General features: G+C 35.6%; 1 protein-coding gene and 1 pseudogene across 2 annotated transcripts; both read right to left on the reverse strand.

Moving 5' to 3' along the window:
- Positions 1-1,947: 1,947 nt before the first annotated feature.
- Positions 1,948-9,796, reverse strand: LOC125243995 (zinc-binding protein A33-like). Of its 2 annotated transcripts, none has more exons than XR_007179204.1 (4): positions 9,642-9,796; positions 3,326-3,388; positions 2,792-2,972; positions 1,948-2,676 (listed from the first exon to the last, which is right to left on the reverse strand). XR_007179204.1 is itself a non-coding variant. In XM_048153897.1 (4 exons), the coding sequence occupies exons 2-4, from the start codon at positions 3,384-3,386 to the stop codon at positions 2,120-2,122; spliced, it is 645 nt and encodes a 214-aa protein (XP_048009854.1). In that variant the 5' UTR covers positions 3,387-3,388; positions 9,642-9,796; the 3' UTR covers positions 1,948-2,119. The 2 variants fall into 2 exon arrangements, 1 of the variants encoding a protein (XP_048009854.1); XM_048153897.1 differs by having other exon boundaries at positions 2,792-2,818.
- A 2,999-nt stretch (positions 9,797-12,795) lies between these two features.
- On the reverse strand, positions 12,796-20,345 carry LOC125243251 (annotated as a pseudogene).
- Between the last annotated feature and the right edge of the window lie 6,985 nt (positions 20,346-27,330).

Genomic DNA, 27,330 nt, shown 5'->3' on the forward strand with positions numbered 1-27,330 from the left:
CGGCGGCAATTCAAAAAGATAGGGTTAGAGAGACAGAACCGTGATTTTTGGTAATTTGTAGTCAATAAATGCATCGGTTTACAATATTTATGTAATACACCGACATGTGAATGTAGCATGTGTTTGTAGTTACAGCAATGTTGTTTTTAAAAGATAAAAACCTGCTAATATTTGACGATTAGTGTTGTCAACCAGCGTTGCCTGCCTTGTTAACATATTTCTGGCTACATTGCCTTGTTTAAAGATCGCGTTGCAGTTGTTTTGAAGTATTTTTATGTTTTTAAACTTGTATGTTAGTTCAGGGCAATCAAGTCATGTCCACTATGGTTTTACAGGGACAGGAGACCTGCAGGTGACAGGTTGTCTTAAAAAACCCATTGCAAATAAGTGAAATGTAAAATTTAATTAAGTGAAATTTAATTAATCTTAATGTTAACAATTCTTATGCACCCCATTCACTTATTATATATACATTCATACACAATATATTCAATTCTAAAATAAAACATTATACACACATTGACTTCTGCACTGATTTAGTGCAATGGATTTATACATTTATAATAAACTGCATGTCAAGCATTTCGTCTGTCCTTTCCTACATGTTCTTGTAGTCTCCCCGCTATGGTTTGCAGTGTTGCATGAGGATGATCCAGTCACTCAGAGAAAGCAGTATGAATGCATGGTTTCCCCACTGACACGGAAAGGAGAAAGTTATGTTCTAGTCAGCAGGAGCAATCTAAATAGAACTAAAGATTGTGCGCCAAGTTGTGTGTTAATCATATATAGGTTGTATCTGCCTTTTTTCACAAAAACCAACACTGGGAACTTTTATGTTTATTAAAGGTTTATTAAAAATAAGGAGCAAGGAAAAGCTTGCAAAATCCAAGGAGCAGAGACTGGCGGTGACAGCATCATTGCATGGAGTCTTCAGGATCTGAATCCCCTTTGTGCTTGTATTGAAAGCAAGATAAAAGGAAACAAAATGGGAGAAATTAAATACAGTAGTAGTATATAATATACAGTTGGTATTTAGTATGATTTCCCATTTAGCCTAGTGTAATTATATATATATATATATATATATATATATATATATATATATATATATATATTTTTTTTTTTTTTTTTTTTTTTGCTGCTTTTAAGCATTGTTTTTTTTAATCTCACTTATAAACTTCCCTCTCCCCATCAATCCAAAAATAGACACATAATAGACAGACAACAGAATCACAATACATTCTCGAATATAAATTCTAAAATAAGGATTTTTTTTCTTTATTACCAGGTGAAAAAATACTATAGTAATTTATTGTAAATACCATAGTGTTTTTGAACCATACTATAGTAAAGTACTTGAATTAATTTGTTGTGGTAATTCTATAGTTGCTGTGATAATAGAACAACTATAGTAATATAAACAAATTAAGTTACCCAATACTGTACTAAGTTTTCTACAACTTTAGGGTATATTATACTACAATAAAAAACTACAGTAAAACAGTACTGCAGTAAAAAACTAAAGTATACTACAGTATTTATTACAGTTTATCAGTTCACTATATTGCAGTATGCTGTAGCATTCATTAACAATGTGTTGTAAATACTATAATATAGTATACTACAATTTACTATAGTATTTTTTCACCTGGGTTGTACATTTAATATGGAATAAGGATATTCTCATTTTACCACTTTCACCCACCACAAGCCCCAAAGTTATATTTAACCCCGTTTAGAATCCTTTTTCTCTAATTACACAACGATGAATAAATTGTTTTAATCTATTATCTAATCTACTATCCCCTGTAACTATTTATTTAGTGAGCAATATCAGCTAGCATGCTTTAATACACAAGTTAATTTGATTCAGATGTACTGATACTATAAAATCTTATAATTTAAACAGCTTACCTTTTAAAAGTAGGCTACATCACAAACGGTCTGTTCTGCTGTAACTCTACGGTGCGGCTGCTACTTCCGGGAACTATTGAGAGGCTCCACGAGCCGCCATTGCTGTAAAAAAACCGTTCCATTGGAGTCTATGGAGTTGTCGCAACTCTATGGCTCTGGTTTGAATGAACAGTACAGCGTTGTTGAAATAACGCTTTATTTTGGCTCAGTAGCTTCTGCAGCACGAACACAAGCATGTAGAGTCTGTCAGTGGCTTTGAGTTTTTACCTTCATCATTAAGGTATGGATCTAACCCTGGATAGAGTTTCTCAGTGAAAGTCTGACCAGTGAAAGAGTAGATATGAGATCTGGAGTCCACGTCATAAAAAGAGACCAGACCCTCCTCATAATCCACAAACACTCCCACCTTCTCAGGTTTCACTTTCAGAGATAAAGAGACAGGTGGATCATCACAAGCTATATACTGATTCTCATTCCTCAGCATTAGAAACCAGGCTCCAATCTCAGGACTCGCTGTAATCGTCACCTTCCTGTTGATGGATTCTCTGACCACTCCTATACCCCACCCAGTCTTTCCCTTCACCTGCACCTCATAGTAAAATCTCCCTGAACTGAATCCCTGCTTTGCCAGAACAGATCTGTCCTCTAATCTCTTTGGGTTTTTTGGGACATTCTGCTTAATGTCTCCATGACGGACTTGTTTTCCATCATCAGACAGGATGAGATGTGGATTCGCTGTATCAGGATCCAGAGTCACATCCACTGAGAGAGATCAGACATTATCAGTCAACTTCAGATTAAACACTTTTATATGTACAGTATATAATACAGATTAACAAAGTATTGTCAGTGTATTGAAGAAAATGGTGTCAGTTACCTGCAAACTTCTGCACAAACTTCAACCCTGTGAACACAGATGACAATATAATGATGAATTTTTCGTGGGAATGATTTCAGATTATCATTGAGGTTATCTTCATTGGCAGCATTAGTGGCATGTTGTCAGCAGACGAGGAACACACGTGGTGATTGATGAAGGTGGTGACTGAGTTGACTCCCTGACACATGCAAAACAAACAATGTGTTTACAGGAAATATGCAGTAGAAGTCAATGGGACAAACATGTTGACAGTTTGCAGGGTCTGTACAGAACATAAAGCTGGGGGGGGGGGGGTGATTTAGTAAGTAATTTTATCATAACAATCAAATGCTAACGTGGCAAGTTTAAGTTATAGTCATTTTTTAAACAGTATGATCCTTTGCATTTTAAGATAAAATAATTACCTGCAGTGATCACCAGCAGATCACCGATGCTTAAATTTAATTTAACCCAGAATATTGTTTGAAAAAATTACTTTTTTTGATAGTAACTGGTAATCAAATCCATACACTGTATTTTAAACTTACATACCAGTTTGACTGAGTTTTTTATTTAGAGTCCCATCTAGTGCTGGACCACTGGAGGACGCCATGACTGACAAAACAATGAAGAGAAGCAAGAGAAAAAATTGTAAAAGATAAAAAGATTTTAAATATTTCTCCACTGATGGCCCATCAAAAGTAGCTGTATATTCTGACTAAATATTTATTTTCCAAGTGACATTTAAATCACACATATTTCACTGTATCTGCTGTTTTTGACATCCATCAGCTCATGCAGCAATAGTTCAGAAAAGTGTTTGGGACTGTGTGACTCTTTCCAGTTCAGTTCCAGTTATGTTGTTTTACTTTGACTCCAAACATAAAATGATCTTATTTTGTTGGCTTTGTGGGTGTTTGTATGACAGAAAACATGAGCATGGATATGAACATGAATTTCCTTGAATTTCAGATTTTTGAAGAGGAAATGCACACAGGGGTCAGTTGCCCAAACTTAGTCACTATATTAAGACTGTGTCTTAAGAACTAGTTTGACCAACTTGCAGTTAACCAAGGGGTAATCAATGTTATTTTTCCAATTCAAATTACTTCAATCTACCTTTTTCTGTAAAAGACTTAAAAAAATTAGGACCACTCTTCAAAAAAAACATTAGTGTCTTAAATTTTAAGACTAGTCTTTGTGGTTTATGCAACTGGTCCCAGTTTACAAGATTGAATAAGAATTTAGCTGCTGAAGTGCCGTCATAAATGTACTTGCGTAGTAGGGGTGTGACGAGATCTCGCGAGACTAATATGTGACGAGATTTCTCGTCGAGGCGAAAAGTAGTCTCGTGATGTTGTTGCCATGACAGAGTGTTAGGATGATTGGGAAAGAATATGCCACCTCTACGTTTACATTACGCCTCCACTATCGTTTTGCTTTGTATTTAAATAAAAAAACATTTAATTCAGTTGGATAACGGTTGCCGCCGCTCCATATTTACAGAGTTACGCGCGATCGCTTAAAGTGAAAGTAAACGCGCGCGCGCATTCAAACGCGATTTCAATACCCGCATTTTGAAAGCGGCTCCCTGATGAATGCAAATATCTCTCAATATGAAAGCTATTTTAGGCTGGGCAGTGTAGTTGTAACCATCTCTTAGCTCTGTATCAAAGAAAAATTGGTCTTATTTGAATATTGAGAGAGAGCGATTATGGTTGTACTTATTGTAAAGTGTTACCATAAAAACAAATAACAGTTTCTCTTAATCTTATTAAGCACAAACAATAAGGTTTCATTTGTTAACATTAGTTAATGCACTGTGAACTATCATGAACTAAAAATGAATGACTATTTTTATTAACTAACATAAACAAAGATTAATCAATTCTGTAGCAAATATATTGCTCATTATTAGTTGATGTTGGTTAATACATTAATGTTAATAAATGAGACCTTATTGTAAAGTGTTAACATTTTTATTTATACTGTTTTCATTTCTATGATCAGTTTGTGGAAAGGAGTTCAGTTAGGAGGTCAAAAGTTGTAGAAGCTCATAAATCATGTACAGTAAGGTCTGAAGAGACTGAAATCATACAGAAGAGAAGTCAGTCAGTTGAGTTAGTGGCAAAACCTTTTACAGTACTTGAGTATTGTTGTCTTTTACTGCATATGATAATTCATACTAAGAAAGTAGAACTGAAATGACATTCATTACGAGATGATTAGTTAAAACATTTCAAATACACCTGCAGAATATTTTTTCTAGTCATGTATTTCGCCATTGAGGATTTCTTAAAAATAGTGTGTAAAAATCTTGTCTCGTCTCGTCTCGTGAGATACCCGTCTCGTCACACCCCTATTGCGTAGCATAGGTTGTTAGTTGTTAAAGTGATGGATTGATCATGAATGATTAGTTTATTTTGAACAGATCTTTAATATGTCTCTGGAACAATGAGTCATCTCAGTTTCGGAATGTTTCGGAATTTTACTGCAACAACTAACAGTTGCTCTAGGCAACACAACCACAGGTATGACGGCACTTCAGCAGTCTTGAATTACTTGTGCATTTCCTCTTCAAAAACCTGATAAGAAAAATTCATGTTCATATCCTTATATTTTATGTCATACAAACACCCATCAAGGCAACAAAATAAGATCATTTTATGTTTGGAGTTGAAATAATAGTGAGTCTGCTAATTATAATGTACTATAAGTTAAACTAGTAACCACTGATTATATCAAATCAAAAGTACTAGATTTAATTTCTGTCCTGTTGGAAAAATAATACTGAAAATAGTATCTCTTGTGGAGACACCTGACTTTATATAAAACTGATCATACAGAAAGGGTTTTTTTGTATATGAAAGACAACACAGGATAAAAGGGAAGTTCAAGTCTTTTAGTTGTGTGACATGACAAATGATATCAAACTTTACTTTACAGCCAGAATGACATACTCATTAACAATATTTTAATAGTATTCCAGAGTTTAAAACTGAAAACATGAGCATGGATATGAACATGAATTTCCTTGAATTTCAGATTTTTGAAGAGGAAATGCACACAGGGGTCAGTTGCCCAAACTTAGTCACTATATTAAGACTGTGTCTTAAGAACTAGTTTGACCAACTTGCAGTTAACCAAGGGGTAATCAATGTTATTTTTCCAATTCAAATTACTCCAATTTACCTTTTTCTGTAAAAGACTTTAAAAAATTAGGACCACTCTTCAAAAAAAACATTAGTGTCTTAAATTTTAAGACTAGTCTTTGTGGTTTGTGCAACTGGTCCCAGTTTACAAGATTGAATAAGAATTTAGCTGCTGAAGTGCCGTCATAAATGTACTTGCGTAGTAGGGGTGTGACGAGATCTCGCGAGACTAATATGTGACGAGATTTCTCGTCGAGGCGAAAAGTAGTCTCGTGATGTTGTTGCCATGACAGAGTGTTAGGATGATTGGGAAAGAATATGCCACCTCTACGTTTACATTACGCCTCCACTATCGTTTTGCTTTGTATTTAAATAAAAAACATTTAATTCAGTTGGATAACGGTTGCCGCCGCTCCATATTTACAGAGTTACGCGCGATCGCTAAAAGTGAAAGTAAACGCGCGCGCGCATTCAAACGCGATTTCAATACCCGCATTTTGAAAGCGGCTCCCTGATGAATGCAAATATCTCTCAATATGAAAGCTATTTTAGGCTGGGCAGTGTAGTTGTAACCATCTCTTAGCTCTGTATCAAAGAAAAAATTGGTCTTATTTGCACTTTTGAATATTGAGAGAGAGCGATTATGGTTGTACTTATTGTAAAGTGTTACCATAAAAACAAATAACAGTTTCTCTTAATCTTATTAAGCACAAACAATAAGGTTTCATTTGTTAACATTAGTTAATGCACTGTGAACTATCATGAACTAAAAATGAATGACTATTTTTATTAACTAACATAAACAAAGATTAATAAATACTGTAGCAAATATATTGCTCATTATTAGTTGATGTTGGTTAATACATTAATGTTAATAAATGAGACCTTATTGTAAAGTGTTAACATTTTATTTATACCAGGGCCGGCCCGAGGCATAAGCGAACTAAGCGGCTGCTTGGGGCCCCCTGGCCAATAGGGGGCCCCCCAATCGTGTTTTTTTTTTTTTTTTTTTTTTTTTTTTTTTTTACAATTAAATAACTTAAGTGATATAAATGAATGAATGAATGAATACGAATGAATAAATAATTAATTCGAGACAAGAAAATTCTGATTTGCCGACAACTGCTGCTGTGTCTGCTAGCGTTTGAGTCATGCGCAATTGCGCATAGACACCTCGCGTGCATTGACAATTCGCGCCGGCGCGCAAGTGCACGTCACTGTATCATATTAGGTCACAATGTCACAATGTCACAAAAAAAGGATGTATCCCTCTGGTGCCGAAAAAAGAAAGAAGAAAAAGACAGAGGAGGAGAAAAAAGAGCAAGATAAAGGTATGTTTGCATAATTATTTACAGAATGTTTTGTGCAGCAGCACAAATTGTGCTCATGTCACTTGAGGTAGCAGCTAGTCATGACTCATGATCTTATATAAGCCATCACCAGAGCTAACGTTAAATCGCATTATTAATATACATTTATCTAGGTGTATTTCACGTATTGATTATAGATATCAGTTTAAGTTGAAAGGGATGCCATATTTCTTTATTTCTTTATTATTTATTTATTAATATGGTGGCGAGTGATGTAGCAGTGCTATCCTCGGTAACACTTTAGAATAATGGTCCGTCATTAATAAGTAACTATGCAGGAAGTAATGCAGGACTAATGAGTAGATCTACATTAACACTTGAGCTACTACTATTAACTAATATAGAAACAAGCTTAACTAATCAGTAAGTAATATCAAATTTAGGACAAAGATAGTTCCTTATTAGCTAATCAATAATTAGAGAATGACATTGGCATCAATAATAACTAATAGGTAACTATGAGAAATTATAAAGAATTACTAATTAATTATTAATCACAACATTAAAGTGTTTGAGATGTGAGCAATTGTCTTTTTTTACTCTCAGTGTGGTCATAAAATGCATCATTAATTACTCAAGTGTTAGCCTAGTCACTATGCAGGAACTAACTTACTAGTGATCAGGACCATTATTTTAAAGTGAAAAACATGTTTTTCACTTTAAAATAATGGTTCGTGATCAGTAGTAGTTCCTGCATAGTGACTAGCTAACACTTGAGTAATTAATGATGCATTTTATGATTATTTTCAAAGTAAAAATTATGACTGATTACATCTCAGACACATGCTAATGTTCTTTACAATTTGTCCATTAGTTAATAGTTATTAATGATGGTAATATCATTAGGTAATTACTGATTAGTTAATAAGGAACTATCTTCTAAATTTGATATTACTTACTGATTAGTTAAACTTGATTCTATAGTAGTTAATAGTAGTAGCTGAAGTGTTAATGTAGATCTACTCATTAGTCCTGCATTACTTCCTGCATAGATGTTTGTCTATTTTGGTTTTATTTAAAAGATTGCACATTTAATGCACATTTGCATTTGCTAATTATTTATTTCATGTTTTGTGACAGTTTGTATACAGAAGTTTAAGAATAAAGTATTTTAAGTATCGATTTTTTTATTATTTATTTTGTATTACATAACCTCACTGTATTCATTTATAATGTAACATTATAGTGTGACATTTGTGTCAATAATCTTCAACCACAGGTGACTTCACGTGGTGGGAGGGGGGCCCCCAAATCAAATGCTGCTTAGGGCCCCCAAGAGGCTCGGGCCGGCACTGATTTATACTGTTTTCATTTCTATGATCAGTTTGTGGAAAGGAGTTCAGTTAGGAGGTCAAAAGTTGTAGAAGCTCATAAATCATGTACAGTAAGGTCTGAAGAGACTGAAATCATACAGAAGAGAAGTCAGTCAGTTGAGTTTGTGGCAAAACCTTTTACAGTACTTGAGTATTGTTGTCTTTTACTGCATATGATAATTCATACTAAGAAAGTAGAACTGAAATGACATTCATTACGAGATGATTAGTTAAAACATTTCAAATACACCTGCAGAATATTTTTTCTAGTCATGTATTTCGCCATTGAGGATTTCTTAAAAATAGTGTGTAAAAATCTTGTCTCGTCTCGTCTCGTGAGATACCCGTCTCGTCACACCCCTATTGCGTAGCATAGGTTGTTAGTTGTTAAAGTGATGGATTGATCATGAATGATTAGTTTATTTTGAACAGATCTTTAATATGTCTTTGGAACAATGAGTCATCTCAGTTTCGGAATGTTTCGGAATTTTACTGCAACAACTAACAGTTGCTCTAGGCAACACAACCACAGGTATGACGGCACTTCAGCAGTCTTGAATTACTTGTGCATTTCCTCTTCAAAAACCTGATAAGAAAAATTCATGTTCATATCCTTATATTTTATGTCATACAAACACCCATCAAGGCAACAAAATAAGATCATTTTATGTTTGGAGTTGAAATAATAGTGAGTCTGCTAATTATAATGTACTATAAGTTAAACTAGTAACCACTGATTATATCAAATCAAAAGTACTAGATTTAATTTCTGTCCTGTTGGAAAAATAATACTGAAAATAGTATCTCTTCTGGAGACACCTGACTTTATATAAAACTGATCATACAGAAAGGGTTTTTTTGTATATGAAAGACAACACAGGATAAAAGGGAAGTTCAAGTCTTTTAGTTGTGTGACATGACAAATGATATCAAACTTTACTTTACAGCCAGAATGACATACTCATTAACAATATTTTAATAGTATTCCAGAGTTTAAAACTGACGAACAAGCTCTTACATTTCCATCACTTACCTTTGAGTGAATATCAGATGTGATCACTAGCTTCTGTGTGTCTGAATAAAGTTTGAAGAAGTTTCCAGTTCATCTGTTTAATTTAGTTTCACCTTCACTGAATTCTTACTCTATATTATATGTCTATATCTGTGTGGTGGCGCAACAGGTAAGCCGAGTGCTCTTGTGCGACAGCGGCCCACGTGACCCGGGTTCGATTCCAGCCCATACTGGTTCCTGCAAACAATATATATATAAATCTGTTCCCATTGTCTCACTGATGTTCACTGGATAAGTAAGTTACTGGTATACTGAAGCTGTCTGTAAAAGGTATATTCTAAAGCTGTAACTTGATTTATAAAGATTACTTTATTTTAGCCTATTTGAAGCACACTATAATGATGCCATTAGCACACTACAGGTTCACTTGGAATGCCATTGCAATGTGTTTTAAAATCACTAAAAGTTTGTTATCAGTATAATATTAATGTATGTTCAACACTCTTATAATGTAATTGAATTGCAATTCTAATGTCACCAAAATACATTTGAAGTTAATGCTGAGTGAATTCTGCATTTCAAAACTTAAACACAAGAATATTTACAGTGTACTTAAGTATACTTGGAATAGTTCCACTTTAGCACAAACAAGTATATTTAATACAACTTTAGTTGTATTTAGTTGTTTAATACAACTTTAGAACTTCAGTACTGCTTTTGGACAACTAAAATGCATTTAGTACAAAATTAGTTGTTCCAATTTAGCAGACTTTAAGTATACCAATATATAGCGTGCCACAAATACATTTAGTTATACTAAAGTACATACACAAAAATTGTGCTTAAGTATACTAATTTTTCACTAGGGGAAACACTATAGACATTTAAACATATACTCCTGAGACCCAGGAAAAAAATTTTTTTTTGAATTTAGTATTTTTTCACGTCATTACATTGTTTAGAGCAACAAATGGGGGAAAAAAAGATTTTTGAAAAGTTATATTTTATTCATATGTTATGCTATGTCCTCTGTAGTGGACACCAGGACTAAGTTGTTTAAAAAATAAAATGGCATGAAATTACATGTATAGGCAAAAACAATGGGATTTTTTTAATCACCAATCAATTTTTAGGCTTCAGTATTTTTTTTAACCAAACTTTGTATAAAGATTAATCTCAACTATATTATTATTATTATCATGGATCATGTCAGTTATTATTGCTCCATCTGCCATTTTTCGCTATTGTTCTTGCTTGCTTACCTAGTGTGATGATTCACCTGTGCACATCCAGATGTTACTGGCTGCCCTTGTCTAATGCCTTTCATACTGTTGGGAACATGGGCTTGAATATTATAATGCAATATCAGAGGTGTAAAGTACTTGAGTAATTTTACTTGATTACTGTACTTAAGTATTATTTTTGGGGATTTTTACTTTACTTGAGTACATTTAAAAATCAATACTTTTACTTTTACTTGATTACATTTTTTGAGAAAAAAGAGTACTTTTTACTCCTTACAATTTTATTTACAGTCAAAAAGTACTTATTTTTTGGAGATCACTTCATTCTATTTTCTTTTGCTATTACCAAACCAATTAAATTGCGCTGATGACCAGTTTAATTTAATGGTTATTTATTCAATGAGATTCATTTTCACATTCCATGAAATTGGTCAGACATGTTCATTGGTCCTTTGGAAATGACGTCATGTTGCATCAATTACCACAATGCACAGCACCTTGACCTCAAAGAATATACACTAACAAGAAGCGACACTCAACAGAATGTTCCATTGCAACACCTGCGCCAGCAGAGGCCTTGTATTTCCGCCATTTTGGGGTGAAGGCGACTTGGCAGTCCATTAGTTTCTATGGCAATATCAGCTGCTTTGTTAAAAAAAAAAAAAACTTTTGCTCTCAGTCAGAGTGTGTCTTCAGTCAAGCAGTCCTCTGTGTTTACTTTACTGAAAACACTCAGAGCTATTAAACTTAAAGTTCACTGTATTTTAAACCAGGAATATATAGACACCAATATAAACACTCATTAACAACAAATAAATCTTAACATGTAGTCAGTCTAGACTCTTTCACACAACTCTTTCATATAGTAAATCGGGTAGTAAATAAGTGTTACAAATGTTTTTTTTTTCTTTCATAAAATTACTTCAAATTTAGTGTAAATCCTAAAACACTAGTGAACTTCTGCATGATTTACTCTACAGTTACTAATGTTATAGATATCTAATTGAACAACATTAATTGGACAGTAAACATTTGATGATTTTACTAACCTTTTCAGTAAATAAAGGAGAGTCTTCAGTCGAACAGTGTTTACTGGAGATGTGCTGCAGTCGTCATGGCAACTCTGTCCTCATCTGTCACTCAGTGTTTTAGGAAATGCAGCTCCATTCACTTTTATTAATATTCACTCATTATAATATATTAGAGTAATTAAAAAAACTATAAATACATAAAATATATGCAATTAATTTAATTTAACCTTAGCTCCATGTAGGAGGGTCACACTCTCCCAGACAAATCTCCCAATTTTCTTAAAACACATTTACTCTTTGATTACTCTTTTCTCAGTATTCACACACAGGGTAAGGTCTGGTATGGCATTAAAGATTCAGATGGAGATGTGTATTAAGGAGGTGAGTATGTTGAGAGCAGCTGGTGATCCTGATTTAAACTGGATTATTCAGATCTGATCTTTCAACAGCTCGGTTTGTCATCTCTTCAGGTTCAACACATTCACTATCTGCACCATCATCATTATCCATGGCAAGATCTGATCCAGTGTTGGTTCTGTTCTCTGAACTCCTGGTTCCTCTCTGACTGGTGCTGATGAAGTTTGTTCCCACCGTCTCCGGCTCTCAGAAGCTCCTGGCATCGATGGACTGCCGTCAGCTCACTCAGGTTCACGGATTCACCGATATTGTGCTCAAACCAAAGTGAAAAACTCTTTCATTGTGAAGCTTTCTAATGCTCTCACTTCTCTTGAAGAATATTTACTAGATTTAATGATCATCTGCACTAAATAATAATTCAGTATTTTCATTCACAACTGATGAAAGTCAACAATAAAGATCCTGTTTTATTCATATTCTGTCTGTTGTTTCTGTGAGCAGATGTTCATGAACTCAAATCATTCTCAAATGTGTATTTACATATTTATTAGCAAACAATTTAGTTTACAAGCAATATCAGTTATAGAATTGAACTCTTGACTTTATTCAGATATTACAATATAAACCAAAAATCACAATATTTCACAAGTAATTTAGTGTTAACAGCTGGAGAGGAGAGAGAAAATGGCTTCAGAGATTTCTTTACAAAATAACATGTAGAAACAATTTCATATTCAATTTGAAAAGCAAAGTATTAATGAAAGACAAAAGAAATATATAGATGTGTAACAAATTTTCCATTTACATGTACATATAACTCACAAATATTTCATTATAGTTCATGTTTTGTCACTGACTATTTTTTTCTAAAGGCCTGAATATATATTTCTTTTTGCACTAAAATTTGCATTTAAATTTTCTTTATAATTGTAAGTAAAATCTACTTGATTGTGTAAATTCTTCTTTGGTTTTTATTTACATATTCTAAGAACATCACATCCATATTTAATCTGTTCAGATTTGATGTTTTTTGTTTGTTTCAGTTGACAGGTGTGATGATCAGTGGCTTTGAGTTTTTATCTTTATCATTAAAGCCTGGGCTAAAATATGGATAGAGATTCTCAGTGAAAGTCTGACCAGTGAAAGAGTAGATATGAGATCTGGAGCCCACGTCATAAAAAGAGACCAGACCCTCCTCATAATCCACAAACACTCCCACCTTCTCAGGTTTCACTCTCAGAGATAAAGAGACAGGTGGATCATCAGCAGCTTTATATTGATTCTCATTCCTCAGAATCACAGTCCAGTATCCATTCTCAGGAGTCATTATGATCTCCCCCTTCCTGTTAATGGATTCTTTAATCACTCCTAAACCCCACCAGTCTTTCCCTTCACCTGCACCTCATAGTAAAATCTCCCTGAACTGAATCCCTGCTTTGCCAGAACACAAGGACCCATATCAAATCTCTTTGGTGTTTTTGGGACGTTCTGCTTAATGTCTCCATCACTGACTTGTTTTCCATCATCAGACAGGATGAGATATGGATAAGCTGTATCAGGATCCAGAGTCACATCCACTGAGAGAGATCAGACATTATCAATCAACTTCATTTTCAGACGTACAGTACATAATAGATTATAAACAAAGTATTGTCAGTGTATTGAAGAAAATGGTGTCAGTCACTGTACCTGCAAACTTCTGCGCAGACTTCAACTCTGTAGACACTGATGATAATATAATGATGAATTATTATAGGAATAATTTCAGGTTTACAGTGAGTTTATCTCTATTAACAGCATCATAATAATGTAGTGATTTCTGGTTATGTATTATTGTTTGTACATGGATAGTTATGTCATGTTGCTTATATGTCTCTAAAGTAAGTTAAAGTAATACTGCAGTAACTGGTTATGGCATAAGTTAAAGTTTGGATTTAACTTCACATAGACTAGGTTTATTAAGTGATTTTATCATACCAGTTTAATGCTAACATTGCAAGTTTAAGTTATATTGTGGTTATGTTTTTGAAACATTGTGAATGTTTGCAGACAGATTAAATAATTGTGATGACCAGCAGCAGGTCACCAATGTTTCTATTGGTTACACTTTATTTTAAGGTGTCTTTGTTACACTGTCATTAAACATTTGTGCCGAGTAATATTAAGAAACTCCATGTTCTTACTGTAGGGTTAGGATTAGGGTTTGGTTTGGATTAGTTGCAGCATGTAATTATACATCATTTATAGTTATTACCATACTAACTACATGTAACAGTGACACTATAAAATAAAGTGTTACCCTTTTATTCCATAATAGTCCTTGAAAATGTATTTTCTTACATAGTTACTAACAAAAATATCTATTCACTGTATTTGATATTCACATACCAGTTTGACTGAGTTTTTCATTTAGTTTCCCATGTAGAGTTTTCTTCAGTTGAGTCAGAGCTCTTTTCAGAGAGTTCACATTCACATCAGAGTCAATCCGGATCTCAGTCCAGTTCTTGGTGTGTGGACGACTGGACAGGGATGAGCACATCTACAGCAGGAGAGAGAGATGTCACACTTATTATGTTATCTTGTCTTAGTTTCATTTTCATTAACTTTAATTTGCTCAGCATTGTTTCCTGTTTTCTTTTGTTTGTTACTATGGTTACTGATTAATTTGAAACATCTTGTATTCTGTTCATTATCTGTGTAGATGTCATGAATACGGCTCCCGCGGCTCTTCATCCCAGCCGCCGGAGGGAGCCGTCACCGGAATATTGACTTGCTCTCATCTGGACTACATTACCCATGGGCCCTCATTCCTGGGACTGATTGCGCACACACCTGCACCACATCACACTCACTCCATAAAACACTCACACACACATCCATGCACCGCGAAGTCTTGATTTGCCTTGGTGATCATTTCTAAGCGTTTTCTTGTGGACTGTTAACCTGTTAACCTGTTAACCTGTTAACGATTGGACTGCCTTACCTCTGTGAACCTTTGCTTGCCGACCCTGATCTCTGCCTGTTTCCTGGACTCTGTTTGCTTGCCGCCTGCCACGATCCCTGCCTGTTGTAAGACCTTGTTTCATTGCCGCCTGTCTCGACCCAAGCCTGTCCCTGATTACGTTACTGTCTTGTCCCTGTTTGCATTGTGCTATCTTGTCTTAATAAAGACGCTGCAAATGGATCCTCACGTTGTTGACCCATCATTACAGTAGATTTAAGTTCCTGTGAGTTTCGTCTCACTGTCTGTTATTGTTTGTGTAACGCTTGTGCTTAGACACACTGTCTCGTGGACTTGTTTTAGGAATCCCTTGACTCATCTTCATCTTTGGACTTTTAATAGCATGACAAGAGGACTGTTAAGTGTGTTATTTTTATATTTTTAAAGAAGTTAATTCAATATTTTTATGCAGGACCTTTCTAACACAATTGAGGCAAGACACTCCAGATTAATAGTGTAAAATATCCAAAGAAGTGAAGCCTTTCCAAAAAAAAAAAAGAAAAGTTTATCAAGTCAAGAGATTCCATCAAGAGATGCATGCTGCCGTGTTCATCACTGTGGATGACCCACATGAGTTCTGTACTGGATGTCTGAGGGAAGATCACTCTGTTCTTGCCCTCGAGGGCACAGAGTATGAGCACTGTGATTTATTTTCCATCAAGGTGTTCCCTGATCCTGATATTCCAACCTAAATCTGAGGTCATGATAAAATTGAGTCAGATAAAAGTTTAATTGAAATTAAATTACTTTGCACACCAAAAAGACAGAACATGCAGGAAACCTTCAGCCGCACCAGACACCATCGTTGGGCCAGTTGTGTGAATCTTACAGAACAGAGAGTTTGTACTGTAATATTGTACATGATGAGACAGATGTTCAGACCTGTATGAGGTGGAGATGATCATCAGAGTGTGAGATCTGCTCCAGCTCAGTGTTTCTCTTCTTCAGCTCAGTGAGTTCCTGCTGCAGCTCTTTAATGAGATCTTCAGCCTGTTTCTCTGCTTCTTTCTGCTGTTCCTCCATCATCTTCAGCTGCTCAGACTGACATCTCTCAATGGAGCGGATCAGATCAGTGAAGAGCTCAACACTGGAGGATTTCTCTTTCTCTGTGTTTCTCTGATGAATGAAAACAGTTAAAAGATGTTCTATTTGTTAATATATTACATATTACATGTTCAACCCAAAATGAAAATTCTCTCATCATAAATTAACCGCATGTCACTTAAAATGCATAATTTTCAGTGAAACACAAAATACACTCAAGTGCAATACACCAAGATTTGTGAACTATGGGAAAAATAATGTGATGATGGCAGAACTCTCAATTTAATTCAATGCCTTTATTAATTAGGTTGAAATATTATGATGCATAACATTTTTTGAGATAGATTTTTTGGTAGGATAGTTAAACAGAAAGTGAAATGGGATAGGGGGACTGAAAAGGACCATGAGTCAGGAAATGAACTCTGATTGATCGGAGCACAAACCTTTCTCAGCTCTACTGAGTGTTTGATCTCTTTAATCTTCCTCATTCTGTCCTGGATCATCTGATGAACGTCAGTCTGTCTCTGAACCAGCTGATTCTACATACAGAGAAAAACATTTATCATTGAATTTATGTTTCCATCCTCTGACAGTCTTATTTGAATTTTTCTTTTTAAACCATTTAAAGATCATACGAATTCAAAATTATAGTTTTGAATTTTTTAATCCTGACAGATTTGCGAGTAACAAAAAGCTTTTATCAGAAGAAATGAAAGACCATTGGATTTGGGTCAGGTTCTTCAACATGTCAAGACACAGGAAAGAAAACTGCATTTCACATTGAGTTTATAGTGTTTTGTCTGTAACTCTTTACCTTCTTCTCTCGACTCTCCTCCTCTATAGGAACAGTGTTGTGAGTCCTGTGTTCTCCTTCAGTGCAGAACAGACAAACACACACCTGATCATCTCTGCAGAACATCTCCAGAGGTCTCTCGTGTTTCTGGCATATATAATCCTCCAGATTTTCCACAGCGTTGATCAGTGTGTGTTTCTTCAGACGTGGGACTCTGAGATGAGGCTCCAGATGATCATCACAGTAAGAGCTTTGACACATCAGGCAGGACTTCACAGCTTTCTGCTTTCTTTTATTGCAGATGTCACAGAACACTTCAGATTCTCCTAGATTGAGCTTCTCCTTAAAGTGTTGTGCAACCTCTCTGAGTGTTGAATTAATCTTGACATCAGGTCTTCTGCTGAATCTTTCTTTACAGAACGGACAGAAGTAGGTCTGTGTGTTCGTGCTCAGGCAGGATCTGCAAAAGTTGTGTCCACATGAAGTGGTGACTGGATCAGTGAACACTTCCAGACAGATGGAGCACTGGAGCTCCTCATTTAGTGGACCACTGGAGGATGCCATGACTGAAAAAAAAATGATAATATATAGGGGTGTGACGAGATTTCTCGTCGAGGCGAAAAGTAGTCTTGTGATGTTGTTGCCATGACAGAGTGTTAGGATGATTAGGAAAGAATATGCCACCGCTACGTTTACATTACGCCTCCACTATCGTTTTGCTTTGTGTTTAAATAAAAAAACATTTAATTCAGTTGGATAACGGTTGCCGCCGCTCCATATTTACAGAGTTACGCGCGATCGCTTAAAGTGAAAGTAAACGCGCGCGCGCATTCAAACGCGATTTCAATACCCCGCATTTTGAAAGCGGCTCCTTGATGAATGCAAATATCTCTCAATATGAAAGCTATTTTAGGCTGGGCAGTGTAGTTGTAACCATCTCTTATCTCTGTATCAAAGAAAAATTTGGTCTTATTTGCACTTTGAATATTGAGAGAGAGCGATTATGGTTTCAACTTGTAAAGTGTTACCATAAAAATGAATAACAGTTTTCTCTTAATCTTATTAAGCACAAACAATAAGGTTTCATTTGTTAACATTAGTTAATGCACTGTGAACTATCATGAACTAACAATGAATGACTATTTTTATTAACTAACATAAACAAAGATTAATAAATACTGTAGCAAATATATTGCTCATTATTAGTTGATGTTGGTTAATACATTAATGTTAATAAATGAGACCTTATTGTAAAGTGTTACCATTTTTATTTATACTGTTTTTATTTCTATGATCAGTTTGTGGAAAGGAGTTCAGTTAGGAGGTCAAAAGTTGTAGAAGCTCATAAATCATGTACAGTAAGATCTGAAGAGACTGAAATCATACAGAAGAGAAGTCAGTCAGTTGAGTTTGTGGCAAATCTTTCTACAGTGTTTGAGTATTGTTGTCTTTTACTGCATATGATAATTCATACTCAGAAAGTAGAACTGAATGACATTCATTATAAGATGATTAGTTAAAACATTTCAAATACACCTGCAGAATATTTTTTCTAGTCATGTATTTCGCCATTGAGGATTTCTTAAAAATAGTTTGTAAAAATCTTGTCTCGTCTCGTCTCGTGAACTCAATCTCGAGTCTCGTCTCGTCTCGTGAGATACCCGTCTCGTCACACCCCTAATAATATATCATCTACATTGCTGAAGAGAGCAACTTTCATAATTAAATGCACTGAATAAATTAGGCTATGGATGTTGCTTGTTAAATACTATTATATTTAACAATGATTATTCATGTACCACTGTTTATATCAAAGTCAAAGAATGTCAGACCCGCCTCCAACACTAACCCTAACCACACCGAGCCTATAAGCTCCACCACTAACTTCTGGTCTGATTGCTGGTCTGTACTTTCAGCTCTGTGGCACTGCAGTAGGGTACTATTGAGTGGTAGAAAAACAACTGAAGGTACTAAATACAGAAACTAAATATTTAGAGTTTGGTTCCAAAACGCAATAACTCCATTTTGATTAATTTGATTAAAAAGTTGTTTTCTTTACCAAGAAAGTGGCAAGATGAAAACCACTATTTTCTGTTTCAAACTTTCACATAGCATCTTTTGGTTATAAAAACATTAAAAATACGTTTAAAATACGTTAAAAAATCTACATTTTGATTTTAAAAAAGTTTATTATAAAAACGTATTTTTTTTTTTTTCCCAAAATGCAATAAATCCATGACACTTTTTTTTTCAAAATGCAATTAATCAATCAATATAAAAGTTATTTTCAAATTGAAAATACACAACAAAGTTGATTCACATATATGACAGCGTCTGAACTTTGCCAATATTTATCTTATATACAGACATTTTACTAAAAACATTCAGCCGTTGCTCCCAAAATGAATTCAACGGGTCATCTTGGTAATGTTATAAATTATTTGTCATTGCCGATTAAAGAGCATCTGGCGCCACCGCACGGTTAAATAAACAGATTTGCCGAGTACATTGGTATTAAAAATGGCTTTTTAAAAAAGCCTTCAATGTTTAAAGTGGGTGGAATGGAGCGCTGTGATTGGTTTAGCAGATATATCGCGTTCTGCAGAAAAAGGAGACGTTTTGGAAAGAAAGGGAGAAAACATGACAGAATAACACGATGGATTTCGCATTTTGCGCAAAATTAATCAAGTACTTTTCAATACCGACCAGATCCAATACTGATTTTGGCAGAAACGTTTTTTTTTTTCTTTTTTTCTTTTTTTTTTTTTGAAAATGGAGTTTATCGTGTTTTGGAACCAAACTCTTCATATGTCTCTGGGAGCCACAGTACAGCAAATTTAAGAGGTTTTTACAACATTTTAATACCATCATGAAAATATATTTTATAAAAGACAACAAATAAAATGAGTGGAAGTGTAATTTTTCAAACAAATAACCCACTTAATAAATATCTGTAAACACAAGATGGCAGTTCTGTTTAATGGACTTTTCACTGAACTTTGTTTATTCTGTCTGCAGTTCAAGTAGCTACTTCTGTTTCTGATATGTGACATGAACACAAACTATAATTTTACCAACATAGGCCTACTTCTTCATGCTATTAAACTAGTGAACTTATAATTCCATCACTTACCTTTGAGTGAATATCAGATTTGATCGTTAATTTCAGAGTTTCTGAAGAGAAATGTTGTTTTTAAGAAGCTTCCAGTTCACCTGTTAAGTTTCACTTTCTCTGAAGTCTTTACACACGTGCAGCGATGTCATATAGCTCCGCCCATAATCAAAAATATGAATCAGTTCCTAATTCATCTCTGCTGAGTGCGTAACAGCGTAATAAATATATAGACAGACTATATGTGTAGTTTTGTTTAGTTCCTTAATGCCCACTGTACGACGAGCGCACACGTCACGATCCTGAAGCGCGAATCTCAGACATTTAAATTTCAACGGTTATTTTGGCGGTCCGTCTGAGGAGATTCTGCCGATTTATCAAACTAAAATATGTGAGTATTGCTTTATTGCATTTTTTTGTCAGAACAATGTAAATACATTTATGAAATTCTCGTCAACAATGTTTATTCTCAGTGCAGCACAGAAGAAGTCCATTTTTCAAATATGCTTACGATATAGTGTGGAGTACTATTTGTTTGCTCTGAGTCTGGACGCTGTGTGAGGTTCAGAGAGGGCTGCATTGGGTTTGGGCTCCCGCGGGACCCAACGCAAATCTCGCGGGAGCGGGCGGTTTTACCTTTGCTGCGGGTGGGAGTGGGCGGTCAGAAAACTTTGCGGGAGACCCGCGGGGAATGGTGGAATTTGGCGAGTAATAGAAACGGTCAACAAATGAAGTTGAGAGGAAAATTAAAGCGGCTCTTTAATGACAAAAGCAAAGCAAGACAAGTCAGACACTTGGAAACAATTCTTAAAATTCGCGCGTTTTATTTTGAGCATTCTCGCATGATCTAGTGCACCGTCAGAGAGGGCATTCAGTGTGTGTGGACGGATCATGGAAGAAAGACGCACAAGTCTGCGACCGCAGTCAGTCAGCAATATACTTTTCCTGGAGTAAGTAGCCTAATGCAAGGCCCAGTGATCATTAGTTTAAGTAGGCTACGTTATTTTTATTTATTTATTAGTATTATTTATTTTCTTTTTTGCAATAGCCTGTTAAGGCATTCTATTTATTTTATTTATTTCGTTTTATATTTAATTTGTTTAAAGTAGGCTACATCTAGTCTGCTTTGTAAGTTCTATGTACAGGTGTATATTTAATAAGTTAAAGTTATTTCGTTTTGTGCTTTGGCTTATTTACTTAAACTGTTATTTAAACTGCTTGTTTAGTTAATCGTTAGGTGAGTGTGTATGCAGTAGTCTGCGTTCAAAAACTGAGGTGCCGCTAGTTGTGGTTTTGTTTTAACGGTTAATGTTTTATAATGCTAATAAAGAAAAATACCCAATGTTTTTATCACATGTGGTGCTTTGTTTTTGCGGCTACTTTCTTATAAACGCAATCATGTTTAAAGTCTGTTATTCTGGATGTTAACTTGAACGAATTTGGTCTGAGAGTATTTGTTTATGCCTATTTTCACAAGCTCTGAGAGAAAGTCCGCGGGAGCGGGCGGGTTTGGACACAAACATTGCGGGCGCGGGCGGGAGTGGAACACGCGGGTTGCGGGAGCGGGCGGTCCTGGTCAGACATTCAGCGGGAGCGGGCGGGTGCGGGTTAAGGAAATCAGTCCCGCGCAGGGCTCTAGTTCAGATCCTATGGTTCAGATAAGGAGCAGAAAACGATATGAAGGGTGTTGTGTTTTCTGGTCCATACTCCCAGCAGGAGGCGCTAATGCACTATTTTGTAGTCTAAGTTCTGTTAACGAAACGAAGCAGCAGCAGCCCACTTGTTGAAAGTTCACATTTGCTCACAGATTCAGAAGAAATTTCATAGTAGGCTATGAATATCATGTCTAAAAATTAAACGTTTTAAATGAAGGAGACAATATGTCAGTCCATGCTGGATATTAATGGTTTAATCACAGATATGAAGAGAGAGAGAAGGCGTCACTGGAGGTAAAGTTGATGGAGAGAAACCACAAGCTGAACGGAGAGGTTAGTACAGGATAATGATTTATTTCATTCTATACCTTAATTACTGTTTGTGTTTATCTTTACAGTATTTTATTTCGTTCTGCTTTCATAATTTGACTAGTTGATTCGATTCTCACAATTCAAACTTCTAACTCAGTTGGAGGTAAAGTTGATGGAGAAAAACCACGTTCCAGAACCCGCTGTCACAAGTGTTGAGGAACGTTTTGTTCCGGATAGAGGGATTGGGAATGCAGAGCGTCAGAAAAATCACATATGGGTAAGACTTTCAGTGTTTAACAGCCGTTTATTTCAGCTGTGACGTGTTCATGCACTTTAGATTTGTTTAAAAACATAAATTGTACTACATTAAATATGATATTTAAAGAGTGAAAATCTTCCAGAGAGTTGATATTGTGTTTCTGTCTGTCAGTGATGTGGAGAAGCTTGCGACGGTTACACTGATGGAGAAGTTTGTTCCCACCGTCTCCGGCTCTCAGAAGCTCCTGGCATCGATGGACTGCCTTCAGCTCACTCAGGTTCATGGATTCACCGATATTGTGCTCAAACCAAAGTGAAAAACTCTTTCAATGTGAAGCTTTCTAATGCTCTCACTTCTCTTGAAGAATATTTACTAGATTTAATGATCATCTACACTAAATAATAATTCAGTATTTTTATTCACAACTGATGTAAGTCAACAATAAAGATCCTTCATGTTTTTTTTCATATCTGTCTGTCTGTTGTAATATTTATGTGTGTAGATGTACATGAACTTAAATCATTCTCCATTTACATATTTATTTACAAGAAATTTAGTGTACAAGTAATGTCAGTTACAGAACTGAACACTTGTCTTTATTCAGATGCTGCAGTTATTCCAATATGAACCAAGAATTGCAGCATTTGCAGTAATTTCAAGTTAACAGCTGGAGAGGAGAGAGAGAGAGAGAGAGACATAATGGACAAATGACCTACTGCTTCCGCCCGAATTCTGTAGTAGGCATATGATGGATGCTGCGCTATCCCGTGATGCCATAGGAGAGGATCCTTCATATTCGAAAATGTCTGAAAGCGGCGATATGCAGCTGTTTTCAAGTCCTTCAGTACCTCAGGGAAAAACTGTGTTTTTGTGGTTAAATTGCACTTGTTTAACATAATGTAAGTAAACGGCTGACTTATTTAAAGTTTAAACAATGTAAATCCATGAGAAGATTTTGAGAGTCCGCTGTAAAAATGTTTAATGTTTAATCATTATTATTGACAGCACATCAAGCTAACGAACAGGTCGAGATAACGTTACATCAGCTTGTTAACACTGTTTTATTTAACTAAGACGTTCGTTGTTAAGCAGTTTAATGAGACTAAAAAACTTAATGGAAAGCAACATTCAGGAGGCAGTAGTTATAGGACTCAGTTTGTAAAAAGTTGTTTTAAGAATATGTATATAGTATTATCATTGTATTTATGTATATATTGTATATAATATTCAGGCTATGTTGTGTATTTTTCTCTCCCTCTCTCTATCTACACATTATTTAAATATATGTATTCAAGTTTGTTTGATTCATGTCTTTTGTTTCTCGTGTATTTTTATTATGAATGAATGCATATAAATTACTTAATTTCGTTGCTCCAAATCAGCCTCTGTAGTCATGGGCGCCGTATAGACCTTATGTAGCCCCGCCCCTTTTCAGCGTTGCGCTCGTTGTCTTTTGACTTCCGGTTTGTATTTCCACAGCGATATTACATTTATGAATGAACTGCTCGTTTTAAAATCTTCCCGATCTACTGACATTTGTTAAGACATCTGCTTTAAACATAACAATGCTCATGATAACTTTCATTAACTCTACAACAAGTAAATCCACTTAACCAACTAATTATTCTTTGACAGCGATGCCATAGAAATGTACAGCGCTACCGCAAAACGGAAGTTCAAAGACAATTTTATAAAGATGGCGGCGCGCTTGTTTCTCTGGTAAATAAGGTCTATAGGGGGGAAAAGTTAGGACAATTCCAAGGGCCCCTGACTGACAGGGGCCCCAACAAATAGGTAAAAACTAATTTAAATTTTTTATTATATTATACACTATATAAACCATCATCATTTGAGTATATTTCAAATAATAATAAAATTAATGATGTCTTTGATTTTACTTATTTTGGCAATAAAAGTTAAATATCACCATTGACCAAAAAATAAAACATCCATATTGACCGACCACCCCCCTGTATCAGCATGAAATGGTTTGGTCCTGCCTTAGCGCACACATCAGTGACGGTGTTTAGCAGTGTTGCCAACTTAGCGACTTTGTCGCTAGATTTAGCGACTTTTCAGACCCCTTTAGCGACAATTTTTCAAAAAAGCGCCTAGCGAAAATCTAGCGACTTTTTGGACAAACCTCAGTAACTTTTCAAATGTCACCAGCACTGTCCTGTGAGCGCGAGGTCTTGCTTTCCCGCTGCCGTCATTGAGTGGCTGAGAGGAGCAGCAGCACCGTTGAGTGCACGGCATCTGACAGACGTGAATGAGCGAGTACATACGAGCATACAGTGTTGCCACGGACCAAACACTATTTCTGATTCTCCTTTGTTTTATATTTAAAGAATTTAGTTTGATGGTTTTAATTTCCATTTTTCTCGTGTGCTTATTATCACTTTATTTTACTCACTATCACAGAGCTTTAGTTCATCCAGTTTCCGAACTCTCTGAATTCATGTAATTTACAAATGTATAAAAATGTCATTCATTATATCATACGCGTTTTGTTGCCGGTCAAAAAAATAAAAAATTATATAGGCATATATATATTTATATATATATATATATATATATATATATATATATATGAGAACAGCTTTATTTGACATTCGGCTATATTATATTATATTGTTTTAAAATACAGTAGGCTATGTGAGCACGGATTAGGAGAGAAAACACATTAGGCAGGCAGAATGCAACCGGCGTGATGACGTCACGAATATGCTAATTTACCCATGACGTCATCTAGCGACATTTAGCGACTTTTTGGGCAGGCTTTAGCTACTTTCCTTTGAAAATAGTTGGCAACAGTGGTGTTTAGTTAGTCGCAGACAGTCAATCAATGCACGGCGCGCAAGAAATACAGAGACCAGGGCTGGACTGGTAATCTGGCATACCGGGCATTTTCCCGGTGGGCCGACGCACTTTGGGGCCGATAAAAGGTTATTTATTTTATTTTATTTTATTATTTTTATTTATTTTTTTTTGCGAAGGACTGGCCCATTGGTTTGTCTTCTGAACTGACAGGCCAAAGTGAGAGAGACCTCCCCCTCCCGCGCTGTTTTTTGTTTTTAATTGGAGCGCATGACAAACTGCAAAAGGCAAATATACCCGCTCACCACTGCCGCCCTATGAAGTAATAAACAGCGCAAGTCGCTTGATGCCTTGATCCTTTCAGATTTGTCTCAGAATTGTGTTTAAAACAGTCGTGTGATATGGGAACATTACAGGTTCGGTGGTGAATCTGGCTGAAAACAGCCGCGACCATGTAAAGACATGACGAGGTAAATTGGAAAACGCCAATACACACAACTACAAGCTTGTCAATCCAAAACCACCACCTTTATAGTAATTTACCTTGCAGCTACAACAGTGAATAATGGTGTTTTGGCAGAAATGCATTTATTAAAAATGCTGCTATTATTAGACCTACTTATGTTTAATATTGAGGAATATAAATCACTTTCTTTCATAAAGACTGTTTTCGTATTTTCTATGCTTACAATATTTTATTACACAATCTATAGTTTATTTATTTTAGAAACCATATACAGTAATAAGAAGCTGGTTTTACCTGTGCTCTGTCTACCATGATCTTACAGAACCATAGTAAATTTCATCAGGGCAATTAAAGTAATAACAGTTCTAAAGCCTGTATCCCATGGGATAAGGACAAAGCTTTATATTTTATTTCTTTAAATATGTTTTATGACATTTTTAATAGTTCTTATGAATTTTAATTGAAGTAAAATGTTATTTCAATGAGAGCATCATGAAAGATAGATATCAGTGTCTTACATAAATTAGTTAACTCTTTAAAAATGTATTGTTTTAAGGAGTAGTTCAACCCAAAATTTTAATTTACTCACCCTAATGTCATTACAAACATGAATTACTTTCTTTCTGTATAACAAAAAATAAAATAATTGAGTCAGGGTAGCTAACCAAAATGGTTTGGTTGACAACTTCTTCAGAATATCTTCTTTTGTGTTTTACAGAAGAGAGAAAGTCATACAGTTTGGAACAACATGAGAGCAGTAAATGATGACAGGATTTAATAGCTTATATTTACTTAACGCATGAAAATCAGCCTCAGTCCAGCCCTGGTACTAGTATTGAACTACAAGAAGTAAGACAGTTGCAAGCCTTTGATTAGATTATGTAAAGCTTTTGATGGGACAGTTAGTCCTAGAGATGGGGCAACAGCTGCGCAAGGGGGCCCAATTAGATTTTTCTGTCATGGGGCCCAAAATTCCTGGCGGCACCCCTGTCTGTAGTGATGTTCACAGACATGTCTTTTTATTCTGAGGTAAAATTTGCTAGCTAAATAGGCGATTATACTTTGACATATTTAACAAGCTGTTGAAGAAAGCGTGATCTGAGAGCAGCTGACCGACGCCTCCTTTGAGCTGTTTATTGAATCGACGTTAAAACACTGATAAAAGCGGTAAGCATTAATAAAAACATTGCTGATGAAAGCGGAGTAATAGCGGGCCCTTTAAATTTTCGCGCGGTTGTGACGAGGCATGACACGTAACAACATTAACATGGCGGATGTAGTACGTCCGAATTCCATTCATACATACTACCCATATTCATACTATATAGAACGCAGCCACAGTGTTCACACCGCCCGCGGCGAGAGCGTCAAAGTGACAGGAAGTCATTCATTTTCAATGAGAGCCGGCGGCGAGCTCCGGGCCTCCGGCGGGCGCGGCGCGTCTAGGACGGTGAGAGCGTCGAGGAGAGTTGAAATCAAGTCAACTTTATGGTAATGAGCTATGACGCAGTTCGGCGGCAACCAATCGGAATGTAGAGGTCCTCGCTTGAGAGGATTCCGATTGGTTGCCACAACTAGTCATTTACTTTGACCCTCCCGCCGGCGGCGGTTTGAACGAA

Source organism: Megalobrama amblycephala, linkage group LG13 (genome assembly GCF_018812025.1).
Source record: "Megalobrama amblycephala isolate DHTTF-2021 linkage group LG13, ASM1881202v1, whole genome shotgun sequence".
NCBI lineage: Eukaryota > Metazoa > Chordata > Actinopteri > Cypriniformes > Xenocyprididae > Megalobrama > Megalobrama amblycephala.

What these genes read in the sequence shown, in the direction of transcription:
- LOC125243995 (XM_048153897.1), bottom strand. Translation starts at nt 3,386, where the DNA reads ATGGCGTCCTCCAGTGGTCCAGCACTAGATGGGACTCTAAATAAAAAA. An exon ending in TAAAAAACTCAGTCAAACTG is followed by an intron (nt 2,819 to 3,325) that starts GTATGTAAGTTT and finishes CTGTGTTCACAG; the next exon opens with GGTTGAAGTTTGTGCAGAAG. An exon ending in GTTTGTGCAGAAGTTTGCAG is followed by an intron (nt 2,677 to 2,791) that starts GTAACTGACACC and finishes GATCTCTCTCAG; the next exon opens with TGGATGTGACTCTGGATCCT.